General features: G+C 41.3%; 1 protein-coding gene across 6 annotated transcripts in view; it reads right to left on the bottom strand.

The window, feature by feature from the left end:
* CREB5 (cAMP responsive element binding protein 5) overlaps positions 1–26,289 on the bottom strand; it is a 409,265-nt gene extending 382,976 nt beyond the window's left edge. The window contains exons 1-2 of one of the 6 annotated variants that reach the window (XM_082471925.1): positions 26,159–26,289; positions 9,593–25,681 (exon numbers count right to left, since the gene is read on the bottom strand). Coding sequence is in view for 1 of the 6 variants with exons in the window: in XM_082471922.1 (XP_082328048.1) it covers positions 1,102–1,176 (75 nt within the window). In the remaining 5 variants the exon portion in view is untranslated. The other 5 variants (XM_082471926.1, XM_082471931.1, XM_082471924.1 and 2 more) reach the window with 5 other exon arrangements.
* Positions 26,290–27,391: the final 1,102 nt, after the last annotated feature.

The raw sequence follows: 27,391 nt of genomic DNA, 5'->3' as shown, positions 1-27,391 counted from the left end.
ACACTCAGGGACTTTCATATAGCAGAATAAACGCAGCCTGTTCTCCCAGATTCCATCAGCTTGGTAACATATCCTTAAATCTCACAGTCAAATGATGCAAAAGGCTAGGCTGGTCCCATTTATCAGAGGCAATGATTAGTTCAAGGAGAATCTGAGAGAATCCCAGAGTCTTTCTTCTACTTTGGAACCTAATCCTAAAATTCAACATTTGATTATTTCCTAGAAGAAACCTGCAATGGAAACTCCACTGGGTAGGGAAAAATGATAATTGCACCTAAGCACAGGCAAATAATTGGCTATCAGGAGTCTCAGACTCTTTGTACTTGGCATATTTAAGATAATATAATTCAAGTCTGAAGGGGAACTGAATGGTTTTCAATTCTGCTACCCCTCCAGAAATCCATCTTCTTCAGATGTTCTTGCTACCCGCAACCAAGGGAATAATACATAGATGAGTAATAAACTGGTGCTGTTCTGTGCCCACTCCCCAGGCCACAGAAAGAACAAAAACAAAACAAAAAACCACCCTCTGCTGTTCTCTAGCAAACACACAGGGAAGCTAAACACAAGCCGACAGATTGTTTGTAGTGGGGCTGAGGTCTCAGATATGTTTCAGAAACATCAGAAAACATGGGTGACGAAAGGCCATATGCGCAAATGCACACACAACGGACACAGGCTACAAAATAAGACCTCTGCAGCTTGAGAAGCAAGGGCACGAAGCATTGATTTTCACTGGAGAGGGCATATCAGGTTACAGGAATGCACACATTTAATTTTTATGAGACTGAAGGCTCACAGAAACAACAAAAAAATTCCCACTTTGCGACACACTAATGTAGCCAGTAAGGGCAACTTTAAAATAAAACAAAGGGAAAGGCTTAATTGTGTTATCAAAAGGCCTTTGAAAATAAACTGTAATGCCACAAGACACTCAGACATGTTCTGTGACACTTTTAGTCTCCTGGCAAGAGAAATGCTGGACCCAGGTCACATCCGCAAATCCTCTTTTTTATATAAATAAGTATAGATGGGATTACTCACCCCTTTCTGCTTTCTCTAAAGAATAGTTTTCGTTTTCTAGGCAAATCAAAGACTCACCAATCTTCCAGCTCTCAGCCCCAACCCAAGAAGAGAAAGTAAGCAAGGCAGAAATGTGGTTTCATACCAGAGCATCTTCTTCCAGCCAAATGTAATTTACAGCGGAGTGTCTAGTTCATCTGTCACACAAGAATTACATACCCTCGCCATTTACCCTGAAAATAAATATGCGCTCCTCATTCAGGTAAATGAGATCGTTTCAGAAACAAACTGACTCCCCCACTGAAACCTGCCTTCTGCAAAGAAAATAAATGTTTGAGATGTTTCTCCTGATGAAGACGATGCCACTGACACTTAAATTTAAGAAGCTGGTTGTATGGCCCTTGTTCATATGAAGGCCAGACCACGAGAAGCTAGAGGCCACGAGAGCCGGAAACATCTGATAATAACTATGCTAAATCAACTCTTAGCTCTTATCAGCATGCAGAATCTCCCAGGCAAAAATGGAGGGGAAGAGGTCAAAACACACATCTCCACTGACAATCATACATCTGGAAAAAAAACAACCTTACAAAATGACACTGAATTTTTACTAGCCCACACAAAGCTCTTAACCATCGAGTTCCTTTCACTTGAACTTCACAACAGCCTTGTAAATTACAGAAGGTATCATTTCCCATTTAGAGACTGGGAAACTGAGGCGGCATGCAGTTACCTAAGTGTCCAAAAACTCACAGCTGGTTATAGGTTGAGTCAGGGTGAAAAAAGCCAGGTGGCCCAAGTGATAATTCCAGCATTCATTCAATTCCTCTGCTTTTAGAGGAATTACAACACATGGTCTCTACTCTTAAGGTGCACATGACCTAATTAGAAAAATAAGACGCTCACACACTAAATCAAACAATGCCATTGAAGAAAAATCACCAATGCTATGCATAAACCCTTTTCACTCTTTTCAACTCAGAGCCATATTAATTTTCTGAATTTATGGAATTAACAAAAAGGTTCTTAATCAGTCAACACACATTTTCGAACTTAAAACCACACAGTAAAAGTCAGGGCCACTGGTCAGAACATGTCCCATTTGTTAAATTATTTACGCCCACATGACTCTCCTATTGAATATCTAGGTAAACTATAATAGTCTTAGGTATAATTATTTACCAGGGACCAGATTTTATGGTTCACCTTGAAGGAAAAAGAAGTTAACGTGGTTTAAAAACCAACAGTCTCAAATATTTAGCTATTTTTATTAGTGAGTTACAATGATCTGTGGAGATATAAAACTTTATAATTTAAAAATTTTTCAACTTTATAATTTTTTTGGCATTCCCTCTTCTTGGAACTTCAAAATTTCTAAATATTTTCAACAGACTTTCAAATTTCTACATTTTAAAGAATTCACTTAGCATGGGGTAAAATAAACATAAGGAAGCCAAGAAACTATTAATACTAGGCAACAAAGTCTCCACAAACAACTGAATCTGGGTGTTGAATTTGGGGCATTTGATTGAAATTCCATAGAAGGAATGAAGAATTAATGATCTAATAGTTGTAATAATTAGTAATTATACTTTCAGAGGCTCTAAGAAGAATTAATTAGAGCATACCTTTGAGGTATTATTATCTCCATTATAAAACGAGGAGCGGAGATGGAGCCGGGATGAACCAGTTGCCTCTGGCCACAGGCAGAAAAAGCAGCGAGCGGGCTGTCGGATACCTGAAATTCCTGAGCCCCACGGCCTCCTAACTAAGCCTGCTCACTCTGAGCTGGCATCAGGAAGTTCATTCTTTACATGACATAAACAAGTAGCCATCTTTTTTCTTTCGTTGACTATTCCTCTCTCTAGAGCTACTGACTCCCTTCAGTTCTCCCATGTGATTCTTTTCAGATTTGGTTTCCTTGGCAAGCTGCCACCTAAAAGTGTAGTTGAATAAAGTGAGATAAGTAGAAGTCTGGATCTTGAAAAAAATTTTATTACAGGAGAACGAAAAGGGAAACAGGCAGAAAAATATAAGGAAGATTCATGTAACTGAACCAATAGCAAGAAGTGACATTATTCTAAAAGTAAACTGTTTAGATATTTACAGGCTCAGATATAAACCACTATATCAGGAACTAAGAACCACAAAAAATATATTTAAACCTTTTTATATGATAGAAGTCTATGGTTATATTTATGCCTCTCAATTTTTAAGATAAAGAGTGCATACCCTTGCCATATTAAAAAATGTAAATTTCAATAAGCGAAACATTAATACTCTAAAAGAAAAATGGGGACTTGCCCGGCGGTCCAGTCATTAGGACTTCGCCTTCCAATGCAGGGGGTGAGGGTTCGATCCCTGGTCGGGGAGCTAAGATCCCACATGCCTCACAGCCCAAAAACCAAAACATAAAACAGAAGCAATATTGTAACAAATTCAATAAAGACGTTAAAAATGGTCCACATCAAAAAAAAACTTTATAAAATGGCCAAATGGCATAGACAGACATGAACAGACAATTGACAAACTGCCAGTAAATAAATGGATATAACGTTCAACGTCCCTTTTAATCAAATAAAAGCAAATTAAAACAATTTTGACCTAACAAATTGGCAAATATCTCTCTTTTAGTGACTACCTAAATCCTGGTTAGAGGTCAAGTTTGATAGGCACTCGGCATAGCCTTGGTGATGATGAGGCAATTGGTACAGGCTGTTTGAAAGCAATTTAATAAAATGTATCAAAATCCATTTGTTAGATTAATTTCTTTGGAAAAATGAGAGATGTAGATGAAGAGTTATGTGAAAGAAGGGTCATCAAAAATTATGCATTACCAAGGAAAAATTCAAAATAGACTAAGCATCTAATAATAAGCAGAATGGCTTAAGTAAATTATGACAAACAGAAGATTACACAGTCATTGAAATCATATTTTCAAAAAATACATCATGAACTTGTGGAAATGATCACAAAATAATGTTAAACAGAAAACAAATCCAAACACAAAACTGCAAATACTCTATGAATTATAGCTACACGATATGGATGGATAGACATAGATTATATGAAGGATATACATCAAAATCACCAACAGTGATTATCTTTGGTTAGAATTTTCTTCTTTACATGTTTCTGTATTTTCTGAGTTTTTTTCTTAAATCAGAAAACAGTACATTTATCTCTAAAATTCAAAAAAAAAAAAAAAAAAAAGCCAAGTAAGAGAATCCTTGAACTTCAGATTTAACTGACATTTTTTCACCACTTTTGTTCAAGCCAGCTAAAATTCATCTTGACTCAGAAAGGTACACACCAGCAAGTAGATTTTAGCATTAGGATTGGCCGATTTCCAGTGTTAAAACTTTGGAACTTTCCTTTCCTAGTTACCCCTGCAGGAAAAAGAGATGCCCTATTGTTCCTCTTCGGGGTATTTTTCTCACAAGGTCAGCTTCAGAGGGAATTTGGAGGAAAGAGAATTTACCAAGACCACTATTTTAAATGGTGTGCTCTAATTTTACAAGCCCAGATGACACTGCCAAGCTGCCTCAGTGCCTGCCGGCTTAGAAAAGAGCTCCAGGACTACATACAGGCACCAGCCATAAATGACACAACCGAGAAATGATTGCGGCTTGTTTGAGAAAATATGCACAGAACATGCCAAAAAGACTCCTACACTGGATGTTTTTCTGAATGAATTTCTTGTAAGTCCTGTCACGTGAAACTAATGTAATACTAGGAATCCCTATGATACGAGGACCTCATTCCAAATGCATCTACCACATTGCTTTTGCCATTGGCTGGTCGAAATACACAACACTTCACCTCTGTGTTAAATGAAATGCCTAATTCAAACATCCTAGTATAAAGTGTCAGTGCTTGTTTTATCTTTGCCCAAGCATGGCTTTAGTTAATAGATTTCAGAATCTTTCTTTGAAAAACAGCTCAGTGCAATAACAAATGCAATCAGAATCACACACACAGAAAAAATTATTGCTGCTTGCAGTCACCCCAAAACCTGCAATGGCTCGCCACTGCATTTAGATTGAAATCTAAACTCCTAACCTGGCTTAATACACCTCACCTCCAGCGTCATCTTGTAGCATTTAATCCCTTGCCCACTACACTCTGGACATACTGGTCTTTTTTGCTTTTTCTCAACCCTGGCAAACTCATTCCCATAGCACTAGGTCTCCTCTGTATCTTAAGAGAATATTCTTTCCTTTAACCTCCAAATGATTAGACCAGCTTGTTTTCAGGTCGGGGTTAAAAGTAATCAAGTGAACAATGGAAACAACCTAAATGTCCATCAACAGATGAATGGATAAAGAAGATGTGGTATATATATACAATGGACTACTATTCAGCCAAAAAAAAAAAAAGAATGAAATAGTGCCATTTGCAGGTACATGGATGGACCTAGAGACTATCATACTAAGTGAAGTAAGTCAGACTGAGAAAGACAAATATTATATGATATCACTTATATGTGGACTCTAAAGTATGACACAAATGAACTTAACTACAAAACAGAAACAGACTCACAGACATAGAGAACAGACTTGTGGTTGCCAAGTGGGAGGGAGAGTGGGGGAGGGATGGATTGGGAGTCTGGGACTAGCAGATACAAACTATTTTTATAGCATGGATAAACAGCAAGGTCCTACTGTACAGCACAGGGAGCAATATTCAATATCCTGTGATAAACCATAATGGAAAAAAATATGAAAAAGAATGTATATATGTGTAACTGAATCACTTTGCTGTCCAGCAGAAATTAACACATTGTAAATCAACTGTACTTCAATAAAATTAATTTTTTTTAAAAAGTAATCAAGTGAACACGTGACTTAACAATCCTGTGAAATGGCAAATTAAAATTAACATATTTTTAATTTGGTATTCTTGCTTAGGAAAGACTGACCTTTGTTTACCGCCAATATTTAGAAGGTACCTTTCAAATGCTTTCCTGAAAAATACAGAGGTTATAAATGTCCAAGCATGAGCCAAAGGCAGAAACAAAAGAATGAACCAGGATTCTTTATTGGCCACAATTCAAAATCTAGAAGTTTCCAACATCAACCTCCCTTGTCTGTCCTAATTATTGTGTCTTAAGGAAGTGATGGTGCTTATTTCCCTTATTTCTTTCATTTCAAAAAGTGTAACATTATTAATGCCATAACTACAGCATCAACTCATAGTATTATTTACAAGTACTGCTATATCGGACAGTCTTTGAGATGTCTCCTAATTATCCCAATCTTATGGTACACATGTGTGTAATCTCCTCCCCTGAATACCGGCTGGGTCTACTGACTTGTTTCTAACAAATAGAATATGGCAAATGTGGGAATTCCCTGGAGGTCCAGTGGTTAGGAATCAGTGCTTTCACTGCCAGGGGCCTGGGTTCAATCCCTGCTCGGGGAACTAAGATCCCACAAGCTGCATGGCACAGCCAAAAATAAATAAATAAATAAACATTAAAAAAAAGAGGGGCTTCCGTGGTGGCGCAGTGGTTGAGAATCTGCCTGCCAATGCAGGGGACACGGGTTTGAGCCCTGGTCTGGGAGGATCCCACGTGCCGCGGAGCGGCTGGGCCCGTGAGCCACAATTGCTGACCCTGCGCGTCTGGAGCCTGTGCTCCACAACGAGAGGCCGCGATGGTGAGAGGCCCGCGCACTGCGATGAAGAGTGGCCCCCGCTTGCCACAACTAGAGAAGGCCCTCGCACAGAAACGAAGACCCAACACAGCCATAAATAAAATAAATAAATAAATAAATAAAAATTAAAAAAAAAAAGAATATGGCAAATTTAATGGGATATTGTGTCTGAAGTTAAACTACCAAAAGGACTGTGATTTCCATCTCTCACTTTCTCCCTCTTAGAACCTTGCTTACTCTTACCCTGCCAACAGCCATACAAAAAAGCTTGCATGTGGAACTTGAGGCCTACAACAGCCACGTGAGTTTAGAAGTAGATCCTCCCTTAGTTGAGGCTCAGGATGACTGCAGCCCTGGCCAACATCTTGATTACAGCCTTGTGAGACCCTGAGCCAGAAGACCCAGCTAAGCCACAGCCAGATTCCTGACCCACAGAAACTCTGACTTAATAAATATATGTTGAGAGGGGCTAATTTGGTACACAGCAATAGCTAACTAATACAACTCTTTACAATCCAAACTGTATACTTGGCATTTTCTTTTCTTACCATTAGGATTGTAATGAAAGGAAGTTTAGCTCCCCAAATTATAAGGATAAAATGAGGTTGCATGGGGATATAGGATATTCAGAACTAGAAATAATTAATCAGGACTTATTCTCAAAGGGAATAACAACTATATTTGGTACATCAATCATAATAGCCACTCATAACGTATATAGCATTTTAAAATCCAGCTGGTGTTTTCACATTCAGGGGCATTTACTACTCTTGAAAAGTTTATGAAGTAGGTATGATTATGATCTCTACCTTACAGATAAGGAGACTGAGACTCAGTAGATTTTATGACTTCCACGAAGGCAAGGACCTTCTCTACCTTGTTCACCACTCTTCCCCAATGTCTAGCACTTAACATATATTTATTGAGTGGGTCTCTCCCACAACAATGTTCTCTATAAAGACGGTGACTTTTTTCATGAAGTTCTCCAATTGACATATATCAATCAATCAATCTACCAATCAGTTTCTACATATACCTGTGTCACACACCAGTATCGACTCAAGGAACCAGTATCTGTGTTTCCCAAACAACACAGCCTCCTCTGAAAGCTCACTCTAGCTTTAAAGACAGTAAAGAGAGAAATCTCTAATTTAATCCTGTTTTTCATACAGTTCGACAACACCAAAAACAGAGACTCAAAGCAAACAACCCTTTCTCGATAAATCAGACCTCTTCCCTCACATATCATTTCCTATAATCTTCCAGGATGAGGCTGGAGACAACGGACCTTTCCAAGAGCCACCAAAGGAGGTCATCAGCCAACCCAGACCCCCATCATCCCCCCACAACACACCCACCCCTCCCCTGCCATGCCTGGCCTCTGTCCCCCGATAAACATGGTGAGTAGGAAGTGATAGGTCTTGTCAAAGGTCATGATAAAATAATCTCAGGCGATGCCAGATAGAGGATTCCATAGAAATGCAACAAAACTGCTGACAAGGAAACAGGAGGTGGGGGGATTTTGATTGGGAGGTTTATATAAGCCTTAAATTCCTTTTCTTTTCAAAGTTTCACAGTCAAGTGATCCATTTAGTCTTCAACCACAGTCCAGCCTCTACTCACTGTTACCTAATAAAAAAGTGTTTGTTCACAAGAAACACATGGAGCCATGAAATAATAAATTAGTCTACGTTTTAAGAAGATAAGAAAATCATTAGGTACGATTACCCTTGGAACTATATGATTACAAAACGGAGGAACTGCAACATATCACATATAAGGTAATAAATTAATAGCAGTCATACACTCATTTAGCAAATATTGAAGAAGTATCTGCAATGTGCCAGCACTAGATGTTGGAAAAATGGTGATGAACCAATCATGCATGACCCCTGACATTTCAGAATTTAGATTCTAGTGGGACATATGTATTTTAAAGTTTTAAAAATTAAAAATCACTTAAAGGAATATACATTTGAAAACAGTAAATGAATGAAGGAAAAGTTCAGGGTAGCTTGAGAATTTAATAGGGGGACCGAATTTAGAGTAGGGAACCAGGGGAAAGTAGCAGTTATCCAGGCTTAATGGTCTAGGCAGAGGGCACAGCATATGCAAAGATCCTGCAGCTGACAAAGGCTTGGTGCTTTCAAGCACCTGAAATTCCACTGTGACTGGGGCTGTGTGTTGTGAGATGAGGCTGGCCTAGATGATGCCAAAGACTGTGATCTTGCCTCTGTAGCCCAAAACCCTTCCCTGAGTGGCAGCATCCCACTGTCTACTGGAAACCTCCTCACACATAACATGCCCAAAATCAAGTTCTTTGTCTTTCCCACCAAACCTTCCACATCCCATCTCAGTTGATGGCAACTCTATCCTCCCAGTGTCTCAGGTCAAAAACCTTAGCACCCTCCCTGACTTCTTGCTTATCCCCACACTCAATCTGTCAGCAAATCATTTCAGCCTTTACCTTCAAAATTAGCCAAACTCCTTCTCAAAATCATCTAGTCCAAGCCGCCATGGTCTCTTCCTCCACACAGGTCTCCCCATTGCCCACCTACCCCCTATACAGTCTGTTCTTCAACCATAACAATGGAGGTCTTTAGAAGTGATGAATTCTCTTCTCAAAACTCTCCAATGGCTTCCTTTATTGCTGAGATTAATATCCAACGTTCATAGCATGGTCTGTAAGTCCCTACATGATCTGGCCACCCACCTCCTTACTGTCGCCATCCCTGCTTTCACACCAGGGCCTTAGTATGAGCAGCTCCCTTTGCCCGAAAGCTCTTTCTCCAGATCTCCGCAGGAATTGCTCCCTCACTTCAAAAGCTCTCTACTTATAAGTCACCTTCTCAGAAAGGCATCCCCTGACTACTCCATCTGGAAAGATGAAAGAGCACACTGTATCCACTTACCTGGCTTCATCTTTCTTTTTGGCACTTAACTGCTGTATGATGCCTCTCTATTTGTATAGAGATGTTGTCTGTTGATGCACTGCCATACCCATAGAACCTGGGAGAGTTCTAGCAAAAGAGGGCAAAGGTACACATTTAATGATGTACTTTTTTGGGCTACCACATGGCCATCTCCAGATCACATAAAATTACAAACTCCTAGGAAACTGATTATGTCTAATATCTTACTAAGATCGAGGTTCTGGAGAAACAAGAGAAGGAGAGAGAAGACTGATCAGGAGGAGGGAGAAGAAGGGTAGGGTTTATGGTAGACAGGTCAGGGTCTGGGGGAGGAAGATAGCCCTGAGGTTCTGTGACAGGCACTGTGGTGGAACAGAATGTGCTGAGAGGAAGGGGGGGCAGAAATAAAAGGAATAAAAAGAATGTGAGGGTGCCCAAGACAAACCTTGCCTCAGTCATAATCTTGCCTACGCTCAACTCTAAAGGAAGATTTTCAACCAGCATAAGGAGAAGGAGATTAAGGTCTTCAGAGTACATATTTCTCTTGCCAAAAGATTGGTCATGTGTTTTTTATAATCATAAAAAAAAAAAAATCCACAGCAAACTTAAATGTCAAACAATAGGGGATGGTTAGGAAATTATGGTATAGCAACTCAATGGAATATGATGCATAATCATAGTTTTGAAAACTATGTAGCAACATGAAAAAAATGTCTGTGGTATAATTTTAAGTGAAGGAAGCAGAATTTTAAAATGTGTCTATGTTCTGATTGAAACTATTTAAAAATTACGTTCATCTCTGGACAAATGAAAAAATCAGTGATTCCCTAGGGTTGTGAAACCCAGTGTGATTTACTCATCTCGCCCCATTTCTGGAGTTCTAAAATGCTATTACAATAGTTTTTAAGCTATGGGAACGTCCATCAATACACTTAAAGAATCTCCCTAGGCTGGTCCTCCCAGGAACACTCGCCAGACATCAAACATGTCATGCTGGTAACAGGAAATTCACGACAAAGAACAATGTTTGAGTATCCTGATAATCAATTCACTCAGGGTTAATTAACCAGCGACTCTGTGTAAGGGACTATATGTTAGGTTCTGTGAGGGAAATCAAAACTGAGCAAAAGGCAATTCCTGCTGTGATGGAGCTGACGATCCAGGAGAAGGAATTTATGACAAACCCCAAAAGAACCACAATATAAGACTTTTTTTAGTTCCAAGAAAAATATTAACAAAGCACTAAGGAATTAATTAATTTTGCATTGTTTTTGGTTTGAGAGATCTGGAGATGAGTGTTTCCACAAGTGAGGGGTTAGGGGACAAGAACAGGTGTTCCTGGGAAGATGAGAGTCTGAACATGGCAGAGAGGCACTCAACACAAATGAGAGTTAATTATGGGTCTGGCTTGAATATGGCGTATACTCACCAGGATGGTGGCTGGCGTTAGCCTAGAGGTCTTAAAACAAATGCTTGTAAAGGCTCTTGAGCAAGGAAATGAGAAGTTCAGAGCCATAAAGTAGAAAAATTCATTTAGTAGCCAGAATGGAAAGAGTCTGAGCTCAGGGACCAAACAAAATGGTTCCAAACTCCAACTCCTCCATTTACTGGTTTTGTCACATTATCTGGTTTGTCAGTTAACCTCTGGGCCTCGCTTTCCTTATCTATAAAAAGGGTAACTCCAGCTCCTAGGTAGGCTTGTTAGGAAGGATGGCATGGTAGATCAAAAGAGTAGGTTCTGTAAAGACTCAATAAATTATTCTGTTCCCCTTAATTCTCAGTTCAGAGAAGGAACTGGTGGAGAAGAGAGACAGGGCAGAAGGGTAAAGATCACAGGACACAGTTCATGTGGGACCTAGAAGAATGGGCAGTGACATGTTCATGATGGCCAAGGGAAAAGGCAAAGTCAGCAACTGTCATGAAGGTTCAAGCTGGGAGCTCAGGGGATGATTTTGGCCCCCGCTGAAATGGGTATGTCAGAAGGAGAAATGGTATGAGGATTAGATCATGTTAGAACAATTTAACAATTAAGGAACAGCAGCAGCCCATCTAGGAAAAAATGGCCAAGGTGAAGCTAGAAGTCAGGATTCATGGCCCGGGAGAGAGGCATGGGCTGGAGACACATGGCATACGCTGTAAGATTTTTAGTAGTTGACTGTTCCTATTACCAAGGTCTGTAATGCTCCTATCTACCTTTCTCCACAGCTCATCTTTATATATCCCAAATATGTAGAAAAATTGTTGGATCAAAATACCCTAGTTGGCATATAGTCTAACTTTAGCATCCTGTATTTTTCTCCATGATGTGTTATCTCTTTTTAACAGCTTATAGAGATATATAATTCACATAGCATACAATTCACCCACTTAAAGTTCACAATTCAATAGCCTTAGAATATTCACAGGTTTGTGCAACCATCACCACAATCAATTTTAGAACATTTTCATCATCTCGAGAAGAAAACAGGGCTTCCCTGGTGGCACAGTGGTTAAGAATCCACCTGCCAATGCAGGGGACACGCGTTCGAGCCCTGGTCTGGGAAGATCCCACATGCCGCAGAGCAACTAAGCCGATGCACCACAACTACTGAGCCTGCACTCTAGAGCCTGTGAGCCATAACTACTGAGCCCGTGAGCCACAACTACTGGCCCACGCACCACAACTACTGAAGCCCACGTGCCTAGAGCCCGTGCTCCGCAACAAGAGAAGCCACCGCAATGAGAAGCCCACACACCTCAACGAAGAGTAGCCCCCATTCACCGCAACTAGAGAAAGCCCGTGCACAGCAACGAAGACCCAACGCAGCCAAAAATAAATAAACCAAATAAATAAATGGATAAAAAAGAAAAAGAAGAAAACACACTTCCCTCAGTAGTCACCCCCGAGTCCCCAGCCCCACCCTCAGCCCTGGGCAACCACTAATCTACCTTCTGTCTCCATAGATTTGGCAATTCTGGACCTTTCATATAAATGAGTCATACAATATGGAGTCCTTTGTGTCTGGTTTCTGTTTCTCAGCACAATGTTTTCAAGATTCATGCATGTTGTAGTACATAGCATTACTTCATTTCTTTTTATGACCAAATAATTTTCCACCATATAGATATACCACATTTTGTTTTTCTACTCAACAGTTGATGGACTTTGGGTTATTTCCATGTTTTGGCTATTATGAATAACCCTGCTCTGAACATTTATGTACAAGTTTTTGTGTGGACATATGTTTTCATTTCTCTTGGGTGTATACCAAGGAGTGGAATTGGTAGATCATAAGGTTTATGTTTAATTTTTTGAGGAATTGCCAGACTGTTTTTCAAAGTGACTGTACCATCTGACAATCCCACCAGCAATGTATGAGGGCTCCCAGTTCTCCACATCCTCATCAACACTTGCTATTGTCTGTCTTTTTTATTATAGTCATCCTAGTAGGTGTGAAGTGGTAATCTCACTGTGGTTTTGGTTTGCATTTCCCTTATAGCTAGTGATGTTGAACATCTTTTCATGTGCTTATTGGCCACTTGTATATCTTCTTTGTAGAACTGTCTATTCAGATCCTTTGCCCATTTTTAAATTGGTTATTTGTCTTTTTATGATGATATGTTTTTAAAACACAAAATTTTGTCTTCTGTGCTTTCATTGTGTAAAACAGAGGTAGCGCATAGGCATAAATTGTCCATCAACAATTAGAAAAGCAGAATTACTTATCTTCCTGCATTGAAACACCCATGTTCAACTTGATGTGTCTGTTGCTTATGGGAACTGGTGGCTTTTGTCCTTGTCAGTAAATATTAACACATCAAAACAACGGTTGTTAAGCCTGGCAGGGTGACAAACTACAGTTGTATTTCATTCTTTGTTCTCAAGGTTAAAAGTTGGTGCTGCCCTTTTGGCATTGCTCTTTCACAAACTCTGAAGACAAATTCAAGGCCAAACCAAGGACAATGACCACATCAGCAAATTCATTCATCAGTGTAATATATATACATCTATTTTAAAGTATGGACTTGTTTTGTTGGCTTTGTCCATTCCCGGTAATGTATAGACCCCCATCTCTGAAGACTTGTTCTAAGTTTTTCTGGGGGTCCATCAGAAGTCTATTTTAAACATGTGCTAAAAAAATGTCTGGTTATGATTCCCACAACTCCCAACCTGCCAGCTTCCTTAGGGTCCCAGTACTACTTGCCCTGGGTGCTGCCTTCTTGATGGACATACTTACTGTTATGGGCTGAATTGTGTCCCCCAAATCTCCAGTACCCTAGAATGTGACTTTAATAGGAGATAGTCTTTACAGAGGTAGTCAAAGTAAAGTGAGGTCTTCAGGGTGGGCCCTACTCCAATATGATAGGCATCTTTATAAAAAGGGGAAATTTGGACACGAAGACAGCCATCTACAAGCTGAAGAGAGAGACTTGGAACAATTTTCCCTCACAGCCCTCCGAAGGAACCAATCCTGCTGACATCTTGACTTCTAGCCTCCAGAACTGTGAGAGAATAAATTTCTATCGTTTAAGCCACCCAGTTTATGGTACTTTGTTACAGCAGGCCTAGCAAACTAATATACCTGGCCATGCACTGGACCCCCCCTGAGTGCCAGAGCTGTGGCTGTCTTGAGGGGTGAGGCCCCTCTCTCTGACACAAAATGCCAAAGTTGCACTGCCTTGCAACCCAACACCTGCACTACCGCTTTTAGTTATAGCAGCTCTGAGTTTTTGTTCACAGTTATTTTTTGTTCTCTTCCAAGGACTCTGACACAAGCCCATGGGGCACTGGGCCAGAAACCCTCCCCTCCTCTACCACCACAAAGGACAATCCAGACTTCATTACTGGGTCAGGCTTCTCCTGCCTGGCTCCCTCTTCCCTTAGAATGAATAAACCCCTCTCCCTTCCCTTATCGAATAGTTAATCAATTCTCCAGTCATATTGATCCTATTTCTTAAACGGCTTTTGAATCTGGCACCATCCCAGCCCAAGCCACTATCACCTCTTGCCTGGACAACCACACTAGTACCCTCACTGGGCTTTCTGCCTCCAGACCTGCATCCCCTCACCCGCCCACAACATTCTGTTGCAAGGACCTATTTGGTGTCTCTCCTACCGGTAAGATCTGGGAGGAGAGGGACTGTGTTGGGTTTTGATCATGTATCCCTAGTACCTGGCACATAATAGATGCTCGGTAAATAGCTGATAAAGGCAGGAAGGAAAGAAAGGGGGGAAGGGGAGGAGAGGTGTGGGTTTATATTCCCTTACAGAAACCAAAGGCTCTGTTTTTTCATTGCTCTCAGTTGAACATATCCTTGCACTGAGAAAGGCAATCAAGTCAATACAAATAGAGATATTTAAATAATGCCAAATGGTGTGTGATTTTCAAACTAAATGATACAGCTTTCTATATACAGGATGCACCCAGATCCGAGCCAGTCTCCAGAAGAGAGGCAATCTGAGCCGTGTGCCTAACTGTTGTCCTGCCTGGATTATCCAATATGTCAGAATCACATCACACATCTGTCACCTCTCTGCATTGGCCTGAAGTACAAAAGTCCTCTTTAGATTTTTGTTCCTCCCATTAAGACACTAAAGCTGCTATACCTAACTTTGAACAAGTGGTCTATGCCTTCTATTTCTCTATCCTGGGAATGGGTACAAGCAAACCTTATCCCTCCTTTTTTTTTAAATCATGGTAGAATACACATAGCAAAATTTACTGTGTTAACAATTTTCAAGTACACAGTTCAGTAGTGTTCAGTATATTCACACTGTTGTGCAACCAATCTCCAGAATCCTCTATTTTTTAAACAAACATTAAATAACAAGAACTATGTAAAGGAATATAAGAGTTCCTAAATATACCTCTTAAAATATCTGCTAAATGTTAAGTGAAGATTAAGCATCCATTTACAGCCTCCCTTTTAAAGATACTACAGTTTTTTTGCTTCAGCATTTAAAAAAAAAAAAAAAAAAAAGCATATTTCTTGGAAAGGGTAAAAATGAATCTTGAGTTAAAGGGTTAACCTGCCTGTCTTAAGAATGTCCCTCCCAAAAGGGCATATCAAGCAATTATGTGTAATTTTTTTCTTCCCTGATTTTTCTGAGTGCTTCTGAGGCACATGAAAAAAAAATAATTGTGCTTCTCTGCCAGAACTACCTCCATCCAATGGGAAGAGATCACTGTTTTGTTTTGTTTTGTTTTGTTTTTTAATGTTTTGAATGGTTTGAAGATTAGCATGGGTATTTAGCAAAAAGTACAATTTCAAATTACATGCTGCTTCGTGGTGCCAAAACACTGTGCACCATCATCTTTGATGACATCCACCAACACAGCACTAGAATGGTGGTTGTTAGTCATCTGGCTTCACAAAGCTGCAAGATGAAATTGTAAACAATGTGAGCTTAGACAGGCCTTATTAGAAAAGAAGAGTGTCTTGAAAGATGGTTTCAATTTTTTTAATCTAGCAATATCTTTTAATCACCAATATGTGTATCTAAATCAATTGCTCAAAAGGAGGAACAATTTATCCATGGGCATCCTAAAAAAGATGATAATCACATTTACAAGTATATATGCCAGTAACATTCTGGTCTTCACTGGCTAAGGTTTTTGTTTATATACAAGTTTAACCACCGTAACCACATATATGTGTGGGCACTAAAATTACTTTAACGTTAGTATAATGCTTAGAAAGGGACCCAAAGTGGCCCCTCCCCGGCACTGGTCACAGATCACACTATTAATCCCAGCTTGTATCTCATCCACTGAAAGTACAGAGGTGTAGACAGAGACTGCAAATGACTAAGTCCAACCCTAGTCATTATTAGGAGAAAACAAAAACCAAATACTCCAAAGCACATGGCTCCAGGTCAAGTGTGAAGACAGGACACTGGTAAAACAAGAGTTAAAATGTTTTATTAAAGACAATTCAAGAGCTAGGGCTAAAGTCTATTTTGCTCAATAAATGAATACCTAAAACCCTTTCCTTTCAATACCCAAAAGAGTTTAACAGTTTACATCTTTAATCTCATAGTCTCTCCACAAAGTCCTCTAACAGTCAACCACAAACTAGCCTGAAGAAAGTTTCCCTAGATACCACCAAAAACACAGGTTTGTAACAGATGTCTCCAGCAACTTTTAAAACAGATCCCATGTTAAGAGGTTGATATATCCATATGTACTTGTTAATCAGTCCAGGTCTGTACATGTAGCCTGAAGCTGGGAAGTAAGAGTTAGCAGAGAAATCATTGATGTAAAAATAATGCATGGGAAAGTATCAGAAAGAACATTATTTATAAATTCAAAGACAAATGCAATAATATACACAATTGGGAACTCCCCACCTGGAAGCCATCCAGAGCAGTGCTTATATTTAGGCACTAATAAACACGAGCTTTTAGCTCACACTGACCACCCTTCTAATTAACGAACACAGTGTCCGTCTCTCAGTTTCTCCATCTATAAAATGGGAATTAAAGCTGTGTGTTAATGAATGGAGGTTAAAATTCTCCCGATGAATGGTATTACAGAAAACACAAATATTACCACCACAAAATGTAGAGAAACGTGTAGCTTTGTACCTAAAAGAAGGTTTAAAGTCACGTTTAAAAAGCACATGGTTAGAGAGACATGTACTTGGAACCAGACTGCTATGCAGGGGATAAGGAGAGAGGTTCAGGGTGAAATGACTCACGAATGTGGGAATGCAGAGGCTCTCGGCAGCATGAAGTCACAAGGGACCGTCCCTGAGGTCTCTCCTCTCCTCCACAAACAATGCTGTTTGTTGACTTCAAAAGAAGATGGGTGAGGAGTTTGGAAATTATTATTTTTTATTTTTGGGTTCTTTGCATCATTTACTGAATGCGCAAGCTGGTATATTGTTCAAAAAATTATTAAAGGAAAACATTCTGGTGTGTACTGAGAAATATTGATTCTCTAGTATTTAAAGGATGACAAATAGAAGGAACACTTTAAGTCTGGGGGGTTACAACTAACATCTTGACATGAGCAGAGAGCAAGTTTGGTCTGACACGAAGCTTTTTAAAAGCTTAGAGGGAAGAAACACAAGGGGATCCAGATGTCTCAAATAGAGTAAAAGCATCCCTCCAAAACCAGCTAAAGGCAAGTAGTATCTGGGGCAAAGAAGTAAGCTAGCGAAATAACTGAAATGTGGTGATCTTGACCTTTTCCAAAACGGAGGGTTTCTAAGAGTCTGCATGCAAACCAAATCCTGAGTTAAGATTTCTCAGGAAGCAAACAATCCATATCTGAAACTTACACAAAACCGAGCTCATCTGTGGTACAAAGAATTATCTTCTAAAATATTTAATCTGCATGTTTTAATTACATTTTCTTAAACATGTTTTGTGGAGTGCAGCACACTAATAATAACCGCTTGCTGCCCTTTGAACTCTGAATGCTTTACTGCAATCCCTTTCCTTAAATAGAATCATGGAATATTAGAGTAGAAGATTCCTTAGTGATCAGTTAGAATTGCAATTCTCAACCCTGGCTAAACTTTAGAAGCATTTCTGGAGCTTTTAAAAAATATAGAGGCCCAGGCCCCCACCCCAAACCAAGTAAGTCAAAATGGACAGGACAGGGAAGGTATTAGTATTTTTTTTATAAACTCCACAGGTGGTTCTATTGGGCTGCCTGGATTAGAACCATTGATACAGCCTATAGATTTACATTGCCTGACACCATAGTCACTGGTACATGTGGCTATTGAGCACTTGAAATGTGACTAGTCCGAATTGAAATGTGGGGTAATTATAAACACACACCAGACTTCAAAGATTTAGTACCCCCGCTCCAAATCACAAAGTATCTCATCAACATTTTTATATTGATTATATGTTGAAATGATAATATTTCAGATATACTGGGTTAAATAAAATTATGAAAATTAACATCACCTGTTTGATTTTTTTAAACGATTTTTAATGTGGCTACTGGAACATTTAAAATTACATATGCGGCTTACATTTGTGATTCCCACTGTTGGAGAGTGATGGTCAAGACCAACACTCCTTTATCACAAATGAAGAAACTGAGGCAGGGAAGCATAATGAGTTCAAGGCAGCACTTAGGGGATACCCTCTTCTGGCCTCTCAGGCTTTTCCTGTTGCCTTAAACCACACTGTTGCAGAGCTAGGAATGGCAGAGCCTGGCATGCCACCAATCGGATTTCAAACCTTTCTTTCTTTTGTCTTGCTAATTGTTTCTTCTAAGGTTTGATATTGAAATCTATTTTACTTATGGAAAAATATCCCCTCTCTGCTGTGCACACACTTGCGATTTGTTATTGCAGGGTTACTCATGAAAGCACAGTAACTAGAATGGATGTTAAAAAATAAATCTAGAAGAACATCAGCATAAGGAAAATGCAGAGAATAAGTGAAGAGGACTATTAAGGTTTTTAAGATGTAGATGGTCAAGTTCTAGCCCGTGAATGTTTTATCCTGCTGCAGTTTAATAAATCACCATGGAGACCCTCAACATTCTGAGGGTCATCTTCAGCACAGCATCAGTCCCTGCTCAAAATTTAGAAGTCTGAGCCTATAACCTTTCTTTCCTTCCAGAAGGCAATGTTTTTCTGGACAATGCTGTCATTGCAGTGAGGCAAATCAGCTCTTCATAATGGCACACCTCGTCATACCTAGGTACCCTGCTAGAAGTGGTCTTTATCCTCAAAGCCTTCTACCTCTGGTGCATGGATTAGTACCTGGTCATTCAGAAGCCAAACAGCATTATAGTTGACTTAAAGAAGAAAATCTTGTTTTGACAAAGTAAAATGGTCCCACCAGATCTGGCAAGCGGAGATAAAATGTATTTCTTCTAATAATCAGCTAATTCAAACAAAAACAAAGATGTTTTTTGTTTCGTGTGGTTTTCCCCCCTTGGGAAGCCAGCAGAGAGAGAACTGCATAAAACTGGCTGAAATGTGTTATATTTGAGAAATCATGCAACACAGGGGCTCCTCAGTGTAATCAAAGAATAAAAAATTCTGATATTAAAGTGTTCATGCAAAGAGCTGGAAAGGAAAACTGTGGGTCAGGCCAAACAACACATACAGTAGATGCATTCAAGATTTCTGCTGAGATATTCTTGTGCTCCATCCTAAATACAGCAAAACCTAAACATCATCTTAAATCAAATGCTTGGTGCTCTGGAGCCCCCTATGTTGCATGCATGAATTCTATTAGTTATGATTAGTCAAGTTTTGCCAGTCAAACCTCGAACAGCATACTTCCAGACTCAATTCACTCCTTATTCACCTCTAAACACTCTCATATACACCAGCCTGGAAAGATAATATATTACAGACGGATCCTAGGCAAAAGCGCATCTGCCGGAGTGAAAACAGCACTTGTTAACTCTATTCAACAAAAAGAAAGATTATTTATTTTAACTTTAAGAATTTTTTGGATCCCTTCCTCAGAGATGAAAAAGAAAAGACAGGAAGTAAAGGAAGTTACTGCCTTATTCTGAAACAGTCCTATAGACCATTTTTTGTTCTGCCTGGCTTTTAGTCTCAAATGAATTCTGGATGGTGTAGTTTTACAGGGCATGTCTAATCATATTGGTAAAGAAGAAGAGTGGCCTTCAAATAAGGAGGCCAATATTAGAAAAATTAACATTGCAGATATATAAAAATAAGCAGAATAGAAACTATAGTTTATATGGTCAGGGCATTCATTCAAAAGATCTGATAAAAATTTGTCATTGAAAGGTTAGTGATCAAAAGGCTTGAAAAGAGCAAAGCATCCAAAGCCATGGTTATGCTTCCTTCAGGACGAGGGCATTTACGGCCTGACATATGGAAAGACCACCCAACCTGGAGGCAGGGACCCAGCTTCCAGGCTCCGTTTGGCACTCTCCAGCTCTCGGCCTTAGATGAGCCAGGAGAACCACCAGGCCCGAGGTTCTCCTCTGCAAAGTGACGAGGTTGGTCTATCAATAAGAAGACTCCCCCCAGTTCCAGCTCTGCTTAATGCTATCACACAAGCCTACTTCACATCAGAACCCCTAAACCAAGAGGAACTCTTACTAAGATTAGTTCAAGCCAGATGCCAACCTAGTATTTTCAATCCTTGTTAACCTTAGGGTACAGATTACAAATATGAACCTTGAGGAAGTAGAAGGAAGCAGCTAAAATATGTACTTTTAAAGTGTTAAGTTGATTCTGATCTATTTCTTGGAAAAGATAAATGGGCAACAGAGTGAGCTTGGAGGAAAGAAATATGGAAATGTCACTGTAACATCTTATACATTCAGGAATTTACCCTCAACTTTTAACGTTTTATTTTGAAGGTACCAGAGTCTCAGTAAGAGCTTGAAAAAATTTTACTTTTGTTTCTGCAACAGTACTACCAGTATTACCTGGAAAATTGTAAAAGCCTTCTCTCTCTCTTCTCTTTTCTTACATTAAATCCATGACTTGTGATTCCCAACAATGGAATACTAATGGATCCTCAAAAAACACTAATTGCCCATTTTTTCCCTAATTACAAAATGTAAGAACTCTTTAGTGAAAACATTAAACATGATGTCATTTTTAAAGTGCCAGAGTTTCTATTTAAAGCAATGCCATAAAGTAGATAGCTTATTTAGTTTACAAATAGCAACACAAAAAGGTTCTTTAAGTCTGTTTAGCATGTCTAAAAGTGCTTCTTTCTCACATTTAAATATTTGGAGCCGGTCCCCCACCCCCCAGTTTATTACCTTATCTCAACTGTATAATTTTCTTAAATAGGATTCAGAGAAATAGTCCTAGATTTAAATTTTTAAACACTAATTTATAAAAGCATTGGTTGATTCCCATAATACAGCTGGTAGTCAAACTGGACAAGATAATGAATTGACTGAGATCATTGTTCCATCTTCATCCAAGAAAGCTGCCTCTAAAAAAAGATCTTAAATTGCTGTAGAAATCCAATTTGGAAGAAGCAAAAGAAGCATATAGATGGGAAACACCAGCCATGATCACATTAATTTTGTAGCTAACAGCACTGCTTTGAAGTGAAGAAGAAGAAGAAAAAAAGATGACTAAAATAATAAGTCCACTCAAATCCTCAATTTTAATCTAACAACATAACCAGAAGAAAACCAACTACAAAATGTGACACAAAATTCACATCTTGGTGATCCAGCGAACATCACACCCCTCCACAAAATAATTTTCAGCTTAATCAGAAGCAAAGAAATGCTAAGGAAACACTATAGGATGGTGGTGCATCATTGCTAAACAGCAAATTATAGTAAGAAATCAAGAGAGCAGGAACCTGACATTAGTATGAACAGCCACGGAAAGTCTACAACTGATTGGTTTTGAATCCACAGGTGTGGGAAATAATAACGACAAATAATCGTAACAAAAATCTTCAACTTACTGTAATTGAAAAGCTATACAGGGAAAATCTAACAAGCTACTATTCACTTAACGCCTTATTCAAACAAAAGCTGCCACATCACAAAGATATAAAAATAAAGGCACTGTTTCCACTTTTTTGTGGGAACGTTCTAATTAGCTCTCTGCTCATATATAAACTATATAAGGTCACAACTGACTTCTGACTGACAAGCAATTTATGGATATCAGCAATTTACATTCAAAACCAGTAGGCTGGAAGATATCAACTGAGTAAACAAGTTTAGTCTGAGTAAAGTTGAAAAATAAAAATCTCAGGAAAGCTTGTGGAAAAGTGAATTCTTACCTGGCACATTATTTCACATGCTTTGTAGCTTCCCCACTGCAGTTCCCATGCTCATGAACATTATTTTACCCTGGAAATAATGGTCTTATTCACACACACACACACACACACACACACACACACACAAGCACACACAAAACCTTCCAACAAAATGCTATCAAGTCCCAGGAAACTACAAAAGCAACATTAAAAGTCAGTGTAAAGTAAGAATTCCATTTGTGAATCTCACCTATGAAACGACAAGATCGTTCTCCTGGAACCAACTACAAAGTTCCCTTTCTGCTTAATAAGTGTAATAAACATCACCTTACCATTATCTGTAGAATAAAATCAGCAACGTGTTGCTTCCTGCAGACACCAAATCAAATTTTTTCTTCCTTTCTTTCTAGTAACTTCTTTTTCCCCAGCAAGATTAGGAAGAAAATAAAGCTTTGAGTATTACCTCAGTAGTTCAGACCTCAAGACTGCGAAACTAGCTCTTAGTAAAAAAAAAAAAAAAAAAAAAAAAAAAAAAAAAAGAACAGGTCTGGTATTTTACAATCACTTCTGCAGCCCAGAGGTACCTCCTGGACCCCCGTACCTCCTCTCCTTCCTGGCTCTAAGTTTCTTTTAGTAATAAGACTAATTTTTCCAGTAGCCTTGAACTCCCCAGATTTAACTGACATGGAAAATGTGACTAAAAACTTGTAGAACTGTCTAGCCTCCAACCTTACACAGAATCAACTTTGTTGTAAGTGTTGAAGAACACCTCGCAAGCAGCTACTTGCTCCTTTAGACTCCTGCACGACACAGCACAGAACACCAAATAACACTGCGCCATCTAGTTAGCAAGCTGCACTCTCCATTCTAGAAGGGGGGACACCTTCAAACCCTGGGACTTAAGGGCTTGTCAGAGTTCAGCTGCTCTAAAGGTCCAATTGTTTATTTAAATAAAAAAAATATCGCTACTGAGATAATCCACATCTAGTGGATATGGGAAAATTTAGGTTATAATGGCACTACAAACTTTTACATCTAACTTTGATTTACAAGATAAAAGCAAGTTTTAAATTAAAAGGGCTTTCTGTTAACAGAGCTTATTATTCTGAAGACGGGGAATGATTTTCTTCGAAAGTTGTCCCTGGGTGCATGCCTATTATCTTTGCTTTTCCCCTTCCACTAATGAGCATTTATCTAAAGAGCCTGTTAATCCTCTGATGTGTGCTTCTGGTCAGAGGTAACAGTTTGAATAAAACCACTAATCACTGATCACTAAATCACTGATCATTAATCACACTCTCCAGTGCTGGTGACCCGGGCCATTTTCCCCTTTAGGTCTATGTATGCATCACAAACAAGAAGTTTAACATTTTAGATGCACATGTATTGTGTGGAGGTTATACTATTTCATCTCTAGATGTGAATAAATAATAAATACTGCCACAAACTTGGGGAAGGATGTCAATTAGACCCCAGACAGGAGTTTCACAAATGCCTACTCTACAGCACGGCTTTCACGCTGAAGAAAGTAGATCTGATTATAACAAAACATGTGTTCTTCAAGAAATTCCCACATACTCAGAATATAAATTTTCCTTTATTTAGCTTTCACCAACTCCAAATCAGAGAGCACTCAGATCTTCTGCACCCACCACCCCCCATCTAAAAGCCTGTTAGGAAATCTCTTGTTTGATTTCTGCTGCACACTGCAGCGCCCCCATCCCCGAGTTCTTTTTACTTTTATCCCTTAAACATGTCACACACAGTATTTGTATTTCAACTGCCAGATACGTGGATTCTGACTCAATTCAATGACTTAGGTATTTAACCTCCTCTTTAAATATAGAAACTTAAGGTTAAGAGAAAATAAGTAACACACGCACCAATTTTTTGTATGGTACTTTGGGTTCGACGACTCACATTCCCTCACTTTGGAAATGAAACGTTTAGTCTTGAGCCTTTGGCTAAATTTGGTTTAGTCAGCATCCTCAGTCATCCCTCTTCGGATAACCGGTCTGAGGAAGGCGCTATGTAAAATTAAGTACTTTGCTTGCAGCAAGTGTGTTGTTTTCCTAAGTCACCACAGGGACACAGTATTATCATAATGTCTCTAAACGTTTCCTGAGATGCCTTTTCTATCAGAGTTGAGCATTTTTGCCCTGGAGAAGCGAGCTCGCTGGTGCCTTTCTTAAATAATAGAAAAGGGCAGATTGTGTGTGCGCTGAGCAGGCACCGCGCTCCCCTCAGCCACCAGAAGCTCTTACCCTCACTCCGGGGACTGTGATCTCCCCAGGGAAAGCAGTAAAAGGCGGAGGCAGGGCCAGAGTGATAACAGTGTGGGCGGGAGAAGGGGTGGAGAAGGAGGGGTCCGGGAGGAGAGGGCAATAAAGATGCCCAGGGAACCGGCGATTGTACTAGTACGTTGGGGGCTGGGGGCGGAAAGCATTGTTGCTTTGTCAGCACTTCTAAGCCCCCAACCCTTGAGTATCTGAAGCTGTTAATCAAACACTTACTGGCCTGCAGAATGACGTAATGGACCTGTATTCAGCCTTTATTCCTTGACACATGTCAGAGAGGGAGGGAAAAATAAAAATCAAACACTCAGCGGACTCTGACAACAAAATATACAAGCAGCCCACTTCAGTTCCCGGCCTTGAACAAGCCTCAAGTGGAGGCTGCACTCGTTCAGGGAAAGTTGGGGTGGACTTGATCAGAGACTTTATCTACCAAGATACCTCCCCACTACCTCCTCGAAATAAATCTATGGCAAAGGAAAAGCGGGATGCAGCCGCCGGAAGAAAACATCTCCTTGGTTCCTTTGTGCGTCTTGCCCCTCTAAGAACGTCTTGAAAAGTTTTAAGCGATTCCGTGGAGAATCTGCTGGAGAGGAAGACTCTGCCGCCGGGTCCTGAGAACTGACACCGCGCCGCCGCGGCAAAAGCGGGAGCTGTCATTTGGGGCAGCGGCGGGGAAGAGGTAATGATGCCAGCGAGAACCGGACAGAGGCAAGAAGCGGCTGGAGGAGCGAAGGCGAGGAGAGCCTCGCCGCGCTCGAGCCTTCCGCGCCTGGAGTGAAAGCCAAGTGCCCTCCAAGGGCGATGTCCCCTCCCCCGGCGCGCGCGCCCACCACCTGCGGTGGGCAGCTCTGCGTAAGAGGTGGCAGCAGCAGGCTCGGCACCCGGGAGGGAGCTAGCCCCCCGTGCGCCCGCCCGCCCGTCCGCCCCCTAGGTGACCCGGCGTCCTCGCCGCGCCCGCTGGAAGTTTGCAAACTTTCTCCGGGGGTTCCGCCGCATCACCGGGAAGTTGGGGACGCGGGGGGAGGTTCCTGGCTCGCCGTCTCCGCTGCCGCCGCCGCTGCCGCCGCTTGACCGCACTTCTGGAGGGTTCCGCACCTTGCCAGGTCTCTGGAGGCAAACACACACCCCCGATTCATAACTGTTCCCCGTGTCAGGGAAACGCACGCGCGCTCCCACACACGCACGCACGCCGGGGCGGACACGGCGCTCGTTCCACGTTAGCATCCCTCCAGTCGCACGGCGCGGCGGCCACCAAGACGCGCTCCGGGACGGACACGGCGTGGGGTCTCTGGGATAGCCTCAGGACACAGCCGATTCCACAGTCCACCAGCATTTGAGGCCGGACTTCCCTCTGGTCCGCCAAAGTGTTTACAAACACAGATCACCCTCCAAAAAAAATGCATCGCATCTTCCCTACTCCTTGCCCTGCGACCTGCCCACTGGACCAAGTAACCTCGCGGCTGCTGCCGAGAACCAACCCCTGCAAACAAGTACGCTCCCGAGATGGCTCCCGCGGCAAGTGCAACAAAAGTGTCTAAATGCAAAAGCCCCAGATGTGGCCGAGCCGTATTTTTAGGAACTTACCAAACAAGTGTGGAGAAGGCAAGAGCGGAGCCCGGGTGAAGGGACCACGTTGGACTGAGCAAAGATTACAATACATTCTATTTAGAGTGCATTACATCACCCCCCCGGTGACGTCACGTGGGATTCCTGAACTTCTAAATCATTGCGGTCCGTGGGGGAGGGAGGGAGGGGCGGGGCCGGCGCGCCGAGGGGGCGGGCCCCGCCCCGGCCCCGCCCCGCCCCCGCCCCAAGAGCGGACCCTGGTGCACCCGCGGGGGAGCGGCGGCGGCAGTGGCGACCGCGCAAGCAACAGCTCGCAGAGCCCAGCGCCGTGTGACACGGCTCCCTGACATTAGTGGTGTGAGTCAGCTTGGAAACAATCCTCATGGTTTCAGACAGGACCACGGAGGAGAGGCAGGGACACGGGCTCTCCCGTGACGAGGGCCTGGTAGCGTTTGAAAGGTGTGGGGATGGGGAGAGGTGGGGAGGGGGTGCTGAAGAATGCCGGAAGAGACTTTCTCCAAACAGAAATGCAGGACGCTCCCCCTTCCCCCACCAGCAGATGTCCAGCTCCTTTTTGCCTGCGACAGTCGTGACCTCATTACAGCGTTCCCTGCATCCTGGCTTCTCAGAGCACTCATTCGACACCCCTTTTCACCGCCCGCCCCGCACCCTCCCCTCTCTACCTCACTTCCAAAGGAATAACTTCTTTATTGTGCACACTCACTTGGAATACACTGCCCCCACCCTTTCCAAGACCCCGGCTTCTCGCGTCTGAGAAGCTGGAAGGAAAGTTGCTCCTGGGGGGTGGGGAGGAAGGTGAATCACAGCTAGAGCCAAGTGATGAGACTGATTTAGACTCAGCGTCAGAGCCGGAAGGGCCCTTGGCGATCACTTCCAGAGCCTCGTCTGTAACTCGCCCAAGCTCACAGGCTGGCAAGTGGCAGAGCCAGAGCCAGAATGCAGGATCCGGGCCCCTGGTCTGCAGTATCTTTCCGACAATTCCGTGAGAGAAGGAGTCTGGCGCTTTCATCATCAGCCAAGTCACCATCACCATCCTCAGCTTAACTTCCATTCAGATGTTCTCTCTGTGAGTCGGACTCAAAGGGAAGGCATAGGCTAAATTCCAGCATATCCCAGACGACCACTGTCATCCTCGTGGCAGCTCACACTTTACAAAGCACTCGCACCCACGTGGAACTAACTCCCTTGATTCTCACAACAGCCCAGCACAAGGAGGAGAAATACGGCAGG

Source organism: Balaenoptera physalus (genome assembly GCF_965194825.1).
Source record: "Balaenoptera physalus genome assembly, chromosome: 8".
Classification (NCBI taxonomy): domain Eukaryota; kingdom Metazoa; phylum Chordata; class Mammalia; order Artiodactyla; family Balaenopteridae; genus Balaenoptera; species Balaenoptera physalus.
This window is presented reverse-complemented; position numbering and strand designations above follow the sequence as displayed.